Raw genomic sequence first — 14,842 nt, forward strand, 5'->3', positions numbered from 1 at the left:
TGAGCTGCTGAAGTATGACGATGTAGGGCTTGAACTTCATGTTGAGTGTGCAAAATATTCTGAGATAAGCTAGCCAAAGTATTGAGTTGCCGAGAAATTCCTTGAAAATTGGATTGAACTGAAGTGTGAAACGATTGAACAAATTAATTCAAGTTGTCAACTTTTGTCTCCAAAGACTGATGAGAATTTTGCAGTTGAGACAACGAGCTTGTCAGTTGACTTGAGTCTAAAAGGACTTTGTCCAGTAGTGCAAACTTTTCTTGAAGTTTAACTAGTTCTTCATCCATTGACTGTTTTAAAAACGAGATATTGTTGTTGGTTTCTTGTTGATTGCCCATGAGACTAGTGACAGTCTTGGATATAGCATAGACTGAATTTTCAATCTGAGAGATCAACTGATATCAATCTTGTAAGGCCCGAGATTATTTGATTTAATCCAAACTTATTTAATTTTAATCCGAGTATATTTAATTTGAGAATTTTTAGAGTTTAGATTTAAATTCTAATATTTTTAAATTATTTAGGATTGAAATTGAATTAAAAAGAGGGTCGATGACTGAATTGCAATTTATGAATTTTCGAGGGGCTAAATTGCAATTTTACCCGAAGTTATCCGATTTTATTAGATTTTCAGCATGAACATGTGTAAATGTCATAAGGAATTCAGCAAAAATTACAGAGCAAGTCGAGACCTTCATTTTCTTCTTGAAATTTTCATCTTCAAATCGCCGTAACTTTTGATTCGATCGTTCGATTTTGATTCCGAAAATTGTTCTGGAATCCTTGTGACGAAGGCTTAGATTTGATGTAAGTCTTGATTTATTTTGGCTTGTTTTGAGGATTGCAATTATATTGATTATTGAATGAACTTGTTATGGTTTCCAGCATGTATATCGAGAGTTATAGCAGCTGATTGTGTCTGATATGCTGGTTTATGAGATTATATTGTTTATGTATCACGTTCATGAAGTGGAAAATGGTTTCGATATTTTGTCGGTTAACGATTTTTAGTCGTTACGCCGTTAATTCATGTTTTGAGACCGTTTTGATAGTATATGATTGAGCTAAGATGTTCTTTGAGATGTTGCTGATGTCGTAGCATTTATATTCTTCAATTTCAGAGTAGTTTTGAAGGCTAACGACTCAAGAACTTGAATTCGAACCGTAGAAAAAGAAGTTGAGGTTTGACGTGAATTTGATTGAAGATTAATGATGATTTTGAATCGAGTCTGACATGATAAGATTGAATGAAGTTTGATATGAATGTTTTGATGTTATGTTTCAGATTTGAAGCATTCACAACCAAGAAAATACGAAGGTATAAGATGACATCGCAAGTCAAAGATTGAAACTCGAGAATGAAGCTTCTTGAGTTGTCCCGCCAAAATCACATACTTGTTTATTGTTTTGATTTTATTTGATGTTGTCGATCCATCACAGGTAGTGGATATTTGAATTCGATATGTTGTTGATATGATATGTATGAAATTGATTCTATTGTCAAGGTCTGAGACAACCTTATTTTCTAGTCAAGAATGGCTACGATAGATGGATATCCATGCCAAGATCGTTTACGAATCTTGATGGCAACGACTTTAGATATTTTATGAATAATTTGAATAAATATAAAACTGACAGTTAATATATAAACTTATTTTTATAATGACTTTTAATATGTATGAATTCTCTTTTGGATTGTCTATAGTTAATTCATACGTTAATATTGTCAAAGTCAATCATCTTTAGCAGATGTGTCGATGCATGACAGACGGATACTTCCCAATGACTTGTGCAAATTATGAGATATGTGACCTCCATGTATTTTTTACGTGTGAGTGAGTACATAAATACAATGAAAAGAATGTCGTCGGCACGGTGTGAATATTAGTCAAATACGGGTCTTACAAATTTAAATTTATATTTCCTGAAAAAAAAATACCAAGTATATAATTAATGCAGAGCATGTTCCAATGCGTGCTTCTATATGGAGGCCTGCTTAAAATGGTGAGCCATAGAAAACTAGGCCCACACTGGGCAAAAAAAAAAAAGTATATCTATCTATATATATATATATATATTAATATATATATAATTTTTGAACCCAAAAAACTAGCAAAATAATAATAATAATAATAATAATAATAATAATAATAATAATAATAATGTTTTTGTCCTCTTATAATTTTTTGATCTAAATTTTAGTACTATTATTTGGGTACATGGTCTATAAATTTTTGTCCAATATTTTCTCGTCACAAGTTTTCTACAATTTGATTAACTATAATTTCAACTCATATTGCTTAATGGTTCATCATTCATATTCTATACAAAATACATGATTTCACAAAATTTTAGGTTCAGTTTTTTCCTTCAAAGTTTTTCAATCATTCATTATATATGCTTTTTCGCAATCGAGAATGATGTTATGCTTATTTTTTGAAATGTAGAGTTTATATTTTCTATCTGATTTTTTTTAATTGCGGATTTTGTACATGTTGATCATCATTATTACGATGTTTTCTCGGCAATTAACAAGTGTTTTTGGTCGTGTGTAGCTAATAATCAAACTTTAAGATACATTATTTTTAGTCGCCAATTAACTGATGTTTTTTTATTTATTTATTATAGTATATTATTGTTTAAACTGAACCGAAAATTTGGCTCCACCTCAATCGAAAAGGCCCATAAAGGGCAGACGTACACCTATGACCTAACCTACAATTCCATCATAGCAAATCCGATATAAGATTTAGAATTAGTTTTCCATTTCGGTTTATTGCAAAAAAAGAATCGGAACAAAACATATGTCCACGATTTTTTTTATTTTTATTTTTGAATCTATAAGTCCACGATTTCGAAACTTATATATATGACAAGAAGACAAATTTAAGGCCAAACCTTACATGCACCGCCCAATAACACAGATCCAATTAGAGTTGGTCCAAGTTAAATTCGCTAAATATTCAATATTTTTTTGTCATTTTGTCATTATACAATTAAAAAATTGAAAATTAAAAAATCATCAGGTTTATTTTCCAAATCTATATTATTTATATTCAACAATTGTAATCATATATTTGTATTTTAAACAAATCGTTATAAAATAGATTTATTTTAATCTTAAATATTTTGAGTTAAATCAAATTATTCAATAAATAAAAATATGAATAAATTGTTAATAATATATAAATATGGGTTTTCGATTATAGCCGTCAATTTGAGTTAGGTCTGCCCGCTCCGCCACACAATTTAAGTGGTTTGGGTTGAAGTTTTTTCAATCTAACTAAAGGTGGGCCTAGGTGAACAACCCCGCGCGGGTCGCGGGCCTAGGCGTGTCAGCCCGCGATGGGCCTGGAAAATTATTTTTATTATTTTATTTTTATTGTGATATATGTATTTTTTAATGAAAGTTATGATTTTTTTGTATTAATGACTTAATATAAAATTTACACGTATGAAATCAATAATTAAAATTTTTATTAATATCTTTCCATTAATATTTATTTTTTAAATAAAATTTATAATTAATTATAATAATTTTTATTTATTTTTATTTGTAGTAAGCCAACTTGCGGGCCGGCCCACTTAACTCGCAGCCCACATTGAGTTGCGTTGGGTTGAGGATCTTCAGCCTACCGTGATGATGGGCCGGCCCATCTTCGATCCGCCAAACAGTAGGTTTTTGGTGGGCCGGCCAGTCCCGCCATAGTTTGTCCCATGACAGCTCTCCCTACTTTCCACACTACGAAGAGTACATTACTCAATCTGCAATTTTCAAGCCAATATCTGCACATTTTCATGTTGGCAAATACGTACTTATCTCAAAACAAAACAAAAATACCCTACGCGTATATTTATTATCTCTTCTATTTTATAATAATTGTCAGACACATATTAATTGCTATCCTTAAGACACCAATTTTTGTTTCCGATTTTACCCTCTCATCCAATTTCTATCTAATATCCAACTAAACCTCCCACTCACTCCACCCAAAAAAAAAAAATACATATAAAAACTTCTATTTTACACACATAAGTGTGTGCATTTTTTAAAGATTAATTATATTTTTTTATTATTTTTTTGAAAATTGGACAATCTATTAATCAAAAATATCATTCTTGGCTACATCCACCAGCTAAGTGGGATAATTACCTCCAATCCACATCGATGGTGAAGGTTGATAACTTGATATAAAGCAAAATGGGCAATACAATGAGCTACCAAATTTGCATCTCTACTCCCACAAAAAAAAAAGCCAATAAAAGGCCTCTGTCTTTGCAATTCCAAAATATCAGAAACAATATTGGCTTCAAAGTTTATATACTCACCCTGCGGGTGGCATCGACTCAACCCTCATCTACACCTTTTACCGGTCACTGGCTTGGTGCAGCACTTGAATCAGAGAACATCGAATCCCAACGGCAGCTTGATTGCTCGGACAAGCTTTACACGAAGCCCGGTTTAGAGACTACTCTTTGCAATCCCCACTAATATTGGAAGCAAAATCAATTTCAGTTTTTTTTATTGAAGTGAGAATGTTTTTTTTCAATGTTTTTTTTTCAATGGTAAGAATTCGTAGTCGCCATCAGTTTCATTTATTTTGAGATGGTTCTGAGTTCAGTTCCATGGTTTCTAGACTTCTAGTAACATGGGTCAGATGCAACCCCCAATGTGAAATTGTTAACGACTCCTCAAAAACACACCCAACCTCTCTTCACTCATATTTTATCGAAAAGAGTACATAAATAAAGGAAACCTGCGCCACATTGGTTTCTTTTTAATAATGACAAATTACAATTATTAAAAAACCTTTTATTTTTAATCAAATGAATAAGTCGTTTTTCAACAACGAGCTTGAATCAGATGACCTTTGAGCCAGAGTGATGCATCTAAAATTACTGGATTCCATGCTAGAAAATGTCATCCGGTTCTTTGGAATTTGTTGCATTCAAATATGTTAAAAAGAGGAGTAACTTTCGCACAAATGATTTTTCAACCATAATACACAGAACATGTGAATAATGATTAAAGCGTAACACCTCAAATGCACAAAAGTCTAAACACTAATGGAGAGAAACGAAAGAGTTGAGTTATCATTAGGCAGCAGCGGGAGCACAAGAAAACAATGGAGTACAAAATAAACAATCCCATCTGACCTTTCGATCTGAGTATAACTAAATTCGTTTCTTTTTCTACCAAATAGGATTTTATTTATACATAGCAGCTCAGAGGGAATTGTTTATGTCATAATTTCTAACCCCCAAACTTCTTCGCAAGATAGCATGGATTAATCTTCATCGTCTTCATCATCTTCATCATCATCCTAGATATTTGAAGAATTTTACCCGAATGAACTGATAAATCCCAATAAAATTCTTGATCATTGAAAATTATTGGGAGGGAAAAATCAGAAAACTCAGCATACCTCTGCGCTGCCATCATCATCGTCGTCATCTTCGTCGTCGTGAACTTCAGACTTTGACTTGTCGCTCTCATCTTCAGCATCGGTTCCTTCGGCCTGTTGAGCGATGATTTTGAAGCACTTTAGTGGATGGAAAACATTGATGCAATTTATAGCTCAATTGAGGTTAAAAATCAAGAAATTACGATTTTCTTGTTGTAGGCTTGGAGGGTTTTCTCGTATTCAGCTTTCCTCTTCTCAGCCTTGGCGATGAAGGGAGCTTTCTCCTGGAACAATTACAAAAGAATGATGATACATACTATTGAGCAAAAGCAGATGAAACCACTGAAATTTTTAGATTTGAAGCCAAAGCATACAGCATCGGACATCGACTTCCACTTATCGCCACCAGCTTTACCAACCTACGCAAATTTCCAACGACATAGAACAATCAAATATTGTTCTCATGAATTTTATGAAATCGAACAAATGAATTAAATACTAACAGCAGCGACGGATTTGTTGTTGGGATGCTTTTCCTTGAATTGCTTCCTAAAGTCCTCCCTGTATTTGAATTACCAGTATCTCAAAATCAACAAAACCACTGAAAATCATGTAAACCTAATCATCTACAAATCCCGAAAACGAAGAATTACATGAAAACGAAGAAAGCGCTGGCAGGCCTCTTAGGCTTGTTTGGATCCTTAGGTGCTGCCTGGACTTTCTTCACCGGCTTTTTCCCCGCCGATGCAGCTCCTTTCTTCACCGACAGCCTTCTCAAAACTCAAAATTAAAAACAAATCCAAAAGAAGACACAACAAAAATCACAGATCTAAAAAAACTCACTTCGGATCAGCCTTTTTGGACTCCGTTTTCGACTTTCCGCCTTTCATATCTCACCTGACAAGAAAAAAAAAACGAGAAAATCGGTAAAAAAAAAAAAAAAAAAAAACAGGCGAAAATCGGTGCGACTCAATGGAGTCAACGGCGATCGAATTCGAACCTCCAACTCACCTTCGGCTCGAGTAGTACAAAGATAGCGACAAAAAACAAAAGAGATATCCAATGCAGTGGATGCGCGTGGGGGATTTATGAAGAGTATGCAATGAATGAAAGGGAGTGCGTGTTAGTGTGTTAGAGATACGAGAATTTTTAGGGGTTTCGAAGGAAAGAGTGTCCAAAATTCCCCACAGATATCAAAACGAAGCCCGGGTTTGGGCGGGAATTCAAATCCAGTCCGCCACGTCATCGATTCGAGGCTTCATCCGAGAACGAACGGATTTATGCCACGTCATCGTCCGAGCGAACAGTCACCCTTTGTGTTTTCTCTGTGCTTCTTTGTTGATGGGTTTGTGCCGTTGGATGGCCTCTGGGTTTGCGATCTGGACACGTGTCGGGATCTCGGATGCCGATGGATTTAGGTCATTGCCGCGTACTTTGGTACTATGGAGATGGAATGACTGATTTAGCCTTTGCGTTATTACCTATATAGGCATAGGCACATAGCGGGGGTGCTTGTTGTCCCTTCATTAAATAATTCAACGTTATTCATGATATGATTGGGATATGCTGTATGAGTTGTGAGGCTAATTTTGTAATTTTCAATTACCAATATAATTTTCTCTAACCTCTCTTTTGATTTTGATGTATATATGTTATTGGACGAGTTATCAAGCCAAATACTTCAAAGTTTACATTTATTTTTCGAATGTAATTGTAACGAACATATGGATGGAAAATTATGTAAATTTTTTTAACAAAATAGATAACGACATTTTGAAATATTTTGATTTTAAAGTATAATGTGTTTTTAGAATATTCTTTAAACTTACATTTTTCTACGAATTTTGGATTCTAAAATTATAATTGTATCTATTTTTTTTTAACGAGACAAACATATCTAGATAGTGTTTGCAAAATATTATATTTTTGTATAAATGATTAAATTTATTAAAAAAAAAAATTAAAAAATCAAAAGTTGATAGTGTTTGGAATCAAATGTGAAAAATCTAAAAATCATAGTTGGATAGTGTTTGATAAATAATATTTAGAATGATTTTAACATTGACTTTTTTATTAGAATCATTTTTAGAGAATCATAATCATCATAGGACTAGTTTTTGTCTTTTTGGATTTCAATTAAGTTAAGCATAAGCTAACACATGATTTGGGTTTAAGAAACACACAAAAGTAATTTTTTAAGTCAAAATCTAACAATCATTTATTTAATGATTGCAAACACTCTCCTAATCAATATTAGTGTGTGGTTTAAATCTACTATGGCTTATAGAATTATAGTTCTATTTATGTTTAAAACGACAAAAACATTCACAATACGTGTTAACGCATGGCGTAGATCTCTAATCAAGTGGCACACACCCTTGCTACTTTGGTTTGGTCTTCCAAGCAATCTCATGTGTGCGAACTCTTAGACCTTTATTTTTGAGACTTTTTGTAACGGATGACTATATACATTGATTGATAATAATATATTTTATTATTTATACAAATACTTGAAATAGTTATAGTTGTCAGATCATATTGTATAGACGTATGAGCAATATTATATCCTTAATAATTATAAAAAAATAATTCTTTTAAGTCTACACCGATGATGAAATAATGAACACCAAATTTAAAATCATCATTTGCACCACATGCTTTCAAATTGACTTTATCGAATATATCTGGAATTTACGTGAAGATGAATAATGGTATTCGTATACTTGTTAATAATTTTTTATGTTTTTTTTTTTTTGTAAAAATTTGTGTGTTTTAAAATTTAATTATTTTTAGTTGTATTGCCATGTTTTTAAAATATAAAAAGTTATCAAATAGCATAAAAATTTCACAGTTCAAACATCGTCTCACCATTGAAAAAATAAGGAGTTATCAATGTTGAAATCAACGTGACCAATCTTACCATTGACACGTGCTCTAACAATCTATATACAAACATGTGTTGTAGCGCGGCGATGATGCTCCAGTAATATAAACATTTGAAGCCGACAACATGAGTTAATTATTAAATAATTATTTTTGGATGTATATTGAGCAACTTATCAAATCAACATAATATCTTGTAAATCAAGTTAGTTAGATAAAATTTATTGAGCAATTAATAATTCTGACACACTCATTCGAAAAAATATTGGTAACTGAAAATCAAACTATTGGCCACTGACCAAACGCTCGTTACTCCACCAGTTTAGATATTCGACAATGTTTTGAATCATGTGATTTGCTATTTCATACTTTGAATTGAAGTCATTCGAATTGATCCTAACTCCATAGAATTATAATGCAATTTGAATAGTGAGTATTCAATGTTGGGAAAAAACCATATAATATAACCTGATAATCCATCGTGTTAAATCGTCGAGAATATAAAATCATGAATTGCAGCGGATGCATACCGGAATTTATAACAATTGGTAGTCATATAGATCTGCATGGTTTGACTTTTCAGATCAACACGATTTGTCTTGAGATTCTTTTAAATTCTCTCACGCGCTAACTATCGATTAGGTATAGTATAGTATGACTTCGTCGTATGATTCGAGAACCATAACCCTTTATTTATATGTAAGGATTCTATTTAAGCTCATCAATCAAATAAAAAAGTCAATTAGTATCTACACATTAAAGGTTCACACCATGTTAGATACATTAAACACATATAACTCGAAACTTTATTTAGATCACTTTTATGGGTTAACCTTATTCGACCGTACACGATACAAAATTATTTATATATAAACTCAACGTTGAATTTATGATCTAACAATTTACGATCCAACATTAAAATCGACCATATAATATAATATGAACTTTAATATTGGGTTGAGCATATGCTATATCAATCGTTGTTGTTATTTAAATGTACCACGAGCAATACAATTCTTTCATCATTCATACTAGCATATTTGCACACACGATGTATGTGACAAAAGTTTTTTTTTATATATTTTTTAATAAAAAAATTAATAAATTGATATCAAAAAAAAATTATTTGTTAAAAATGGTCACCCTAAGTAGTTAAAACACTATCTTTTCTATTAAGTATTTTCTATTTCATTAGTTTTTTCAAATAATTTGGAATTTGAAAATAGGTAAATAAAATGATTGTATTATGTATTAAATAATATTATTAAAAATAAAATAAATGAAGATAGTGGAGAGAATCAGTTTTAGTGTGTGTGTGTGTGTTTTTTAATATATTTTAATTTTTGACATACCAAGAGACCAACTAAGGTCTCTTGCATAATAAAAGTAATGATCTAACAATTTACGATCCAACATTAAAATCGACCATATAATATAATATGAACTTTAATATTGGGTTGAGCATATGATATATCAATTGTTGTTGTTATTTAAATGTACCACGAGCAATACAATTCTTCCATCATTCATACTAGCATATTTGCACACACGATGTATGTGACGAAAGTTTTTTTTTTATATTTTTTAATAAAAAAATTAATAAATTGATCTCAAAAAAAAAAAATTGTTAAAAAAGGTCACCCTAAGTATTTAAAACACTATCTTTTCTATTAAGTATTTCCTATTTCATTAGTTTTTTCAAATAATTTGGAATTTGAAAATAGGTAAATAAAATGATTGTATTATGTATTAAATAATATTATTAAAAAAAATGAAGATAGTGGAGAGAATCAGTTTTAGTGTGTGTGTGTGTTTTTTAATATATTTTAATTTTTGACATACCAAGAGACCAACTAAGGTCTCTTGCATAATAGAAGTAATAGATATATCACACGTAGAATTCACGTGATAGATTAGGGAACCATCGAACACCGTGAGGAATTTGAATTCAAAGAATTTTTTTTTTATATATTATATATTAAAAAATGATTCCGAACGGGCTTATACGAAACTAGGTCTTGGGCCAACCCACCATGAAATTGGGCTTAAATTAATATGGGCTTTTGGATCATAAAGCGACCCCTTCCGTGGCCCGTAAAGCTTTTGCCCCTTAGGGGTAGGGGTGGGCGCGGGTCGGGTTTCATCGGGTCAGGTAGTCATTTTGACTACCCGAACCCGATCCGTACCCGACTGCGGGTACCTTTTCTTTTCTTTTCTTTTTTTTTTGCAAATTTTTTTTATGTAAAAATTAAAAGAAATCCATATATTTGTGGTTGTGATATACTTCTATCCTCATATATTTACTTATTTTGCACAAGTTTTGAAAAAAAAAAAATTTCAACTCCATCAAACAATTAAATAATCGAAATTTATGGAAAAATAATCATAATTTCGTAAGTGATGTATGTATATCTAATCCAAGAAAAACGAACGGTCATTTTAGTTGAGTGCGATATAATGAAAATAGAGAGGATATGTGCTCAAATAATACATACTAATATATATTGAATTTTCAATAAAAAAAAAATTATCGGGTTTTGTCGGGTACCCGAACCCGATCGGGTAATTATACTACCCGACACCAACCCGAAAATCGGAACCCGAACCCAATTTTTAAAAAGTAACCGGCCCAGTCGGGTCGGGTCAGGTATCGGATACCCGACCCCAAACGTCCACCCCTACTTAGGGGAACACGCATTTAAGAGGTGTCTATGTACCTAATATATATATTTTTTTAATGACGTTGGAACTCGCAGCCGCTATCTTTTGATGCGCATTGGATAAATCCTTGAACTAACACAATAGTCTGCAAACTACGTTAGCCAGGTAAATCACACTAGACAAGCTAGTCCAACAAAGTGTTGGTAAGGAGAATTGAACTTCTGACGTCTGTCCAAGAGTTCACATATTTCACCAACTTGGACACTCTCATGAGGGCGCCTATGTACCTAATATTGTTCAATTACTCTCAACACGATTGCAATTAATGTTTAGAGCATGTACAAGGATGTGAGAAAGTTGGTGTGGTCAAGTTGGTAACTTGATCGTTTGATGATGTCATTGTTGATAACTTTATTGTACGTTTTTACAATGGTGTTGTGATGTTGTAGCGAATATGTTGAAATATTATTATTTTATTATATTTAATATTTTTAAACATAATAAAATTGAATATAAATATAATAAATTTAAAATACACATAATTAAAATTTAAAACTTACTTGAAATATAAAATCACTCGAAATAAAAATTGCACGCAATAACAAAATACAAGAAATAAAAAAAGACAATAAATTTAAAAATATTACAACCGAATAAAATATAATGAGACAGCACTGAAATAAATTACTAATTGAATCTTTTTCAAAAAAATTGTTCTTGCATCTTCATGTAGTACTGATGTTGAATGTCAGTGAACCTTGGATCGTTAACATCTTTTTTCATGATTCGATTTTCTCGTTCTATCTCCATTCTTTCTTGCTCCCTCACCCTTATCTCGTGCTCCATCATCCCCATTTCGAATTTTTTTTCCATATTTTGAGACATTGTTGCATAATGTCTTTTATCAAAGCAGTCATCTCTTCATCCCTTTTTTCTCTTCTTCATGTATTGTTTTTAACATTTAAACCATGTTTGCATCTTTCAATCCTTCTCCTCTCATTGCCCTTTTGAAGGCCTTCCGTCCCATCGGCCTAGTTGTTTTGCTCACTTCTTGCACATCATCTCCTTATTCGTCGGTTTGTGTATCAGATGGTGTGGAGAAAGGAGATGGAGAGAATTTACCATCAATATTCTTAAACTTCTTCGTAACATTCGTCGAACCTCCTACGAATTTATCGAACGACCATATCTTCCATTTCAATACTAACCAAGCTTTCTCATCGGACCATGAATGATTATGATCTTGCTCGTACATCGTTTGATCTTGAGCATACTAAATCAAAAAAAAAGTTCGAATATTTTGATTTTAAATTTAAAAAAATTATGACTTAATACCCTCATATCAAATGAAGATCCGCTTTGGTTGAGTGCTTCAAGTTCGCTCTATTTGTTTTGGAAGACGAACATTCGTTTTGAAACATAATCCAATGTTGTCGCATGTTGTCCGGTGAGTGTACTTTTCAACCATTTGGTAACTTATGGTTATATTCATTTCAAACCAATCCCCAAAAACTCGAGTTGCTTTGATCATTGCCAATTGTCGGATTGGTTGAAGCGTTGCACCATGACTTTGCGAGACATTCATCTTCAACCTTCGTCCAAGGTTTCCTTCTGATGCCTTCACCACCATCGTCAACGACAATATTTTTTCCTTTCCTTCTAGATTTAGTAGACGGGGCTTCAAAAGTAGAAGGCGAGACTTCAATGGGATTTTGGGAGAATTGAGTTTGGTTGAACATAAAACTCAACATTTGCTCGTCAGTGAATTGAGAATTATTTGGTGAAGGAGTATTGAGATCATTATTTTTTCATGAATCCATTTTTTAAATTGGATTAATAGAATGAAAGTTTGAGAATATTGATTTTTTGGAATTCAAGTAGTAGAAATTGTGAATTTAATGAGATGTATCCAAACATATTTATAGAACAAAACTTGAATTTAAAAAATATAACCGTTCGTACTTTTTCAGATTTTTTTTAAAAAATCGAATTTTTTTAGAATTTTTAATAGTTTTTTTTAAAAAAATAGGCTAGATCAACGACCAGATCATCTCAACCCTTCTTTTTTAAAACTTATTTTTTATTTAATTTTCAACGGCCAGAAATATCTAGCCGTTGATTTAATTTTTTTAAAAAATTAAATTGGTGGGATTCAGTATCCTCGCCCCTTGGAGGGGCGAGTGATTAAGTGGGCCTGTCAAGTTGGGTTTGATCGCTCCACTTGAGCGGCCCTTGGACATGCTCTTGCACTTTCAAATTTCAACCATCTATCTCCATATCAAACTTTCTCACTCTAGGCTAGTGTCCTACCGATAAAATAACGATTGATTGCATAGTCCACGCTTAATATATACGAGCAAATAAGCACACGTGTATGTGTAATGAAAAATGTTAATGAATGCAATAAAAACAAAGGTAGTTGTTCTAATTTTGCCAAAAATTGATCGGATTTTCGATGTGTTCAAAGGGTTGGAGTTTTTGCTATTTATTTGCACGACAATTGTTTGTGTCTTTTAAGAAACTTTTAGAATTTTTGTGTTGAGTTGGGAAAGATATTTTTACCTAGATCTAAAAAATGAGAAAAAAGGAGGGAAAAATTGTAGATCCTCTCTACCTTTGGGACTTGGGACGGAAATATAGAATGTGAATTGGTTGAAAGTTGAAACCGTGAAAATGTGGAGAGATTGAGTGAGAGTAGTTTAGGTAGTTAAAAAAAAAACGATATATCATTTAGTTATCCTATCAAGCCCAACTTTAATAAATAGTCAAAAATATCAAATTTTCATATAATTAGTATACTATATAAATTACTTTATATTTATTATATTTTTATCACACTTTTTTTTATTGACAGAGAAACTTGTAATTTTTATTGCAGACTATAAAAGTCACTCATTACAAGATTAACCAATCAACTCGGATAATTCTCAGTCATCCAACAAAAATATGCAGAGGAAGAACAAACAAATTTAGCTAGGGAGTGTGCTACAGATTTGGCAGTTCTCCTAACATGAAAAGAGAAAAAAACATTTAAATCAATAATCAAGGCTTTAACTTCTTGATCATAGAGATTCATGTAGCTCAGACCACATAGTGACTCCGTAACTATTTGCACTGCCAAAAGTGAATCATATGATACAAATAACTGAAAAAATCCCTTGTTTTTTTTTCCAATTGCAAACCTTCCCGAAACGCTAACAATTCCCCAATGACAATTGAATCCGGATTTGGAATTTTTTTGCCAAAGACTGCCACTGCCCGACCCCAGTGGTTACGTATCACCCCAACTGAGTATCGACCTTTTGAGTCGTATTTCCAATACCGAATATCCCCAACAACAGATAGAGCTAAAGGAATTTTAATAATTTCCTGCGCAACAAATGTTAGACAGACCTCACTGATTAATGCATGTCAATATCCCGTGATAATCTTAGACTTGTCCAATGCATCAAACAATACTCAGGTGTACACGGAGGTTGTGCTTGAGTTTTATGGATTTGATCACGGAAATAATTAGATAGATGCATTTGAGCATTTCCAATGATAAGTCATTTTCGTCACAATTACTTATGCAATGCTTGCATGAATATTAAATGATGTTTGGATTTGGATTTTAAATATAAGGATTAAGAATCACATTTATTGTTTGGCAGAAAACTTAAAATGATACTTGAAAATCGGATCTGATAGTTAAAATAATATTATTGTACATGAAAATTATATCACTTGTTTTTAAAATATCTTATTAATTAATAAATTTTATGTAAATAATGGCAAACACTTGTGTGAGACAGTTTCACGGGTCATATTTCGTGAGACGGAGTCTGACCCACAATCCATAGCCCGTGTTCGATTTCAATAGAGAAGCTCGCCCCTGGCTCCGGCCCCGTTTG

The 14,842-nt window shown here is 32.3% G+C and overlaps 1 protein-coding gene across 1 annotated transcript; it reads right to left on the reverse strand.

Moving 5' to 3' along the window:
* Window positions 1–5,074: 5,074 nt before the first annotated feature.
* LOC140882051 (high mobility group B protein 3-like) lies at window positions 5,075–6,570 on the reverse strand. The gene is made up of 8 exons (XM_073287791.1): window positions 6,417–6,570; window positions 6,249–6,302; window positions 6,059–6,175; window positions 5,909–5,966; window positions 5,780–5,824; window positions 5,609–5,689; window positions 5,427–5,519; window positions 5,075–5,324 (listed from the first exon to the last, which is right to left on the reverse strand). Exons 2-8 carry the CDS (start codon window positions 6,293–6,295, stop codon window positions 5,289–5,291), a joined length of 477 nt encoding a protein of 158 aa, XP_073143892.1. The 5' UTR covers window positions 6,296–6,302; window positions 6,417–6,570; the 3' UTR covers window positions 5,075–5,288.
* Window positions 6,571–14,842: the final 8,272 nt, after the last annotated feature.

The sequence above is a fragment of the Henckelia pumila genome, chromosome 2 (genome assembly GCF_033568475.1).
Source record: "Henckelia pumila isolate YLH828 chromosome 2, ASM3356847v2, whole genome shotgun sequence".
NCBI classification, from domain to species: Eukaryota; Viridiplantae; Streptophyta; class Magnoliopsida; order Lamiales; family Gesneriaceae; genus Henckelia; species Henckelia pumila.

Bases quoted from the DNA above. Each gene is read 5' to 3' on its own strand.
- LOC140882051 (XM_073287791.1), bottom strand. From the start codon at position 6,295: ATGAAAGGCGGAAAGTCGAAAACGGAGTCCAAAAAGGCTGATCCGAA. The intron at 6,176-6,248 runs GTGAGTTTTTTT...AGTTTTGAGAAG, and splicing joins TCCAAAAAGGCTGATCCGAA to GCTGTCGGTGAAGAAAGGAG. The intron at 5,825-5,908 runs GTTAGTATTTAA...AAATTTGCGTAG, and splicing joins ACAACAAATCCGTCGCTGCT to GTTGGTAAAGCTGGTGGCGA.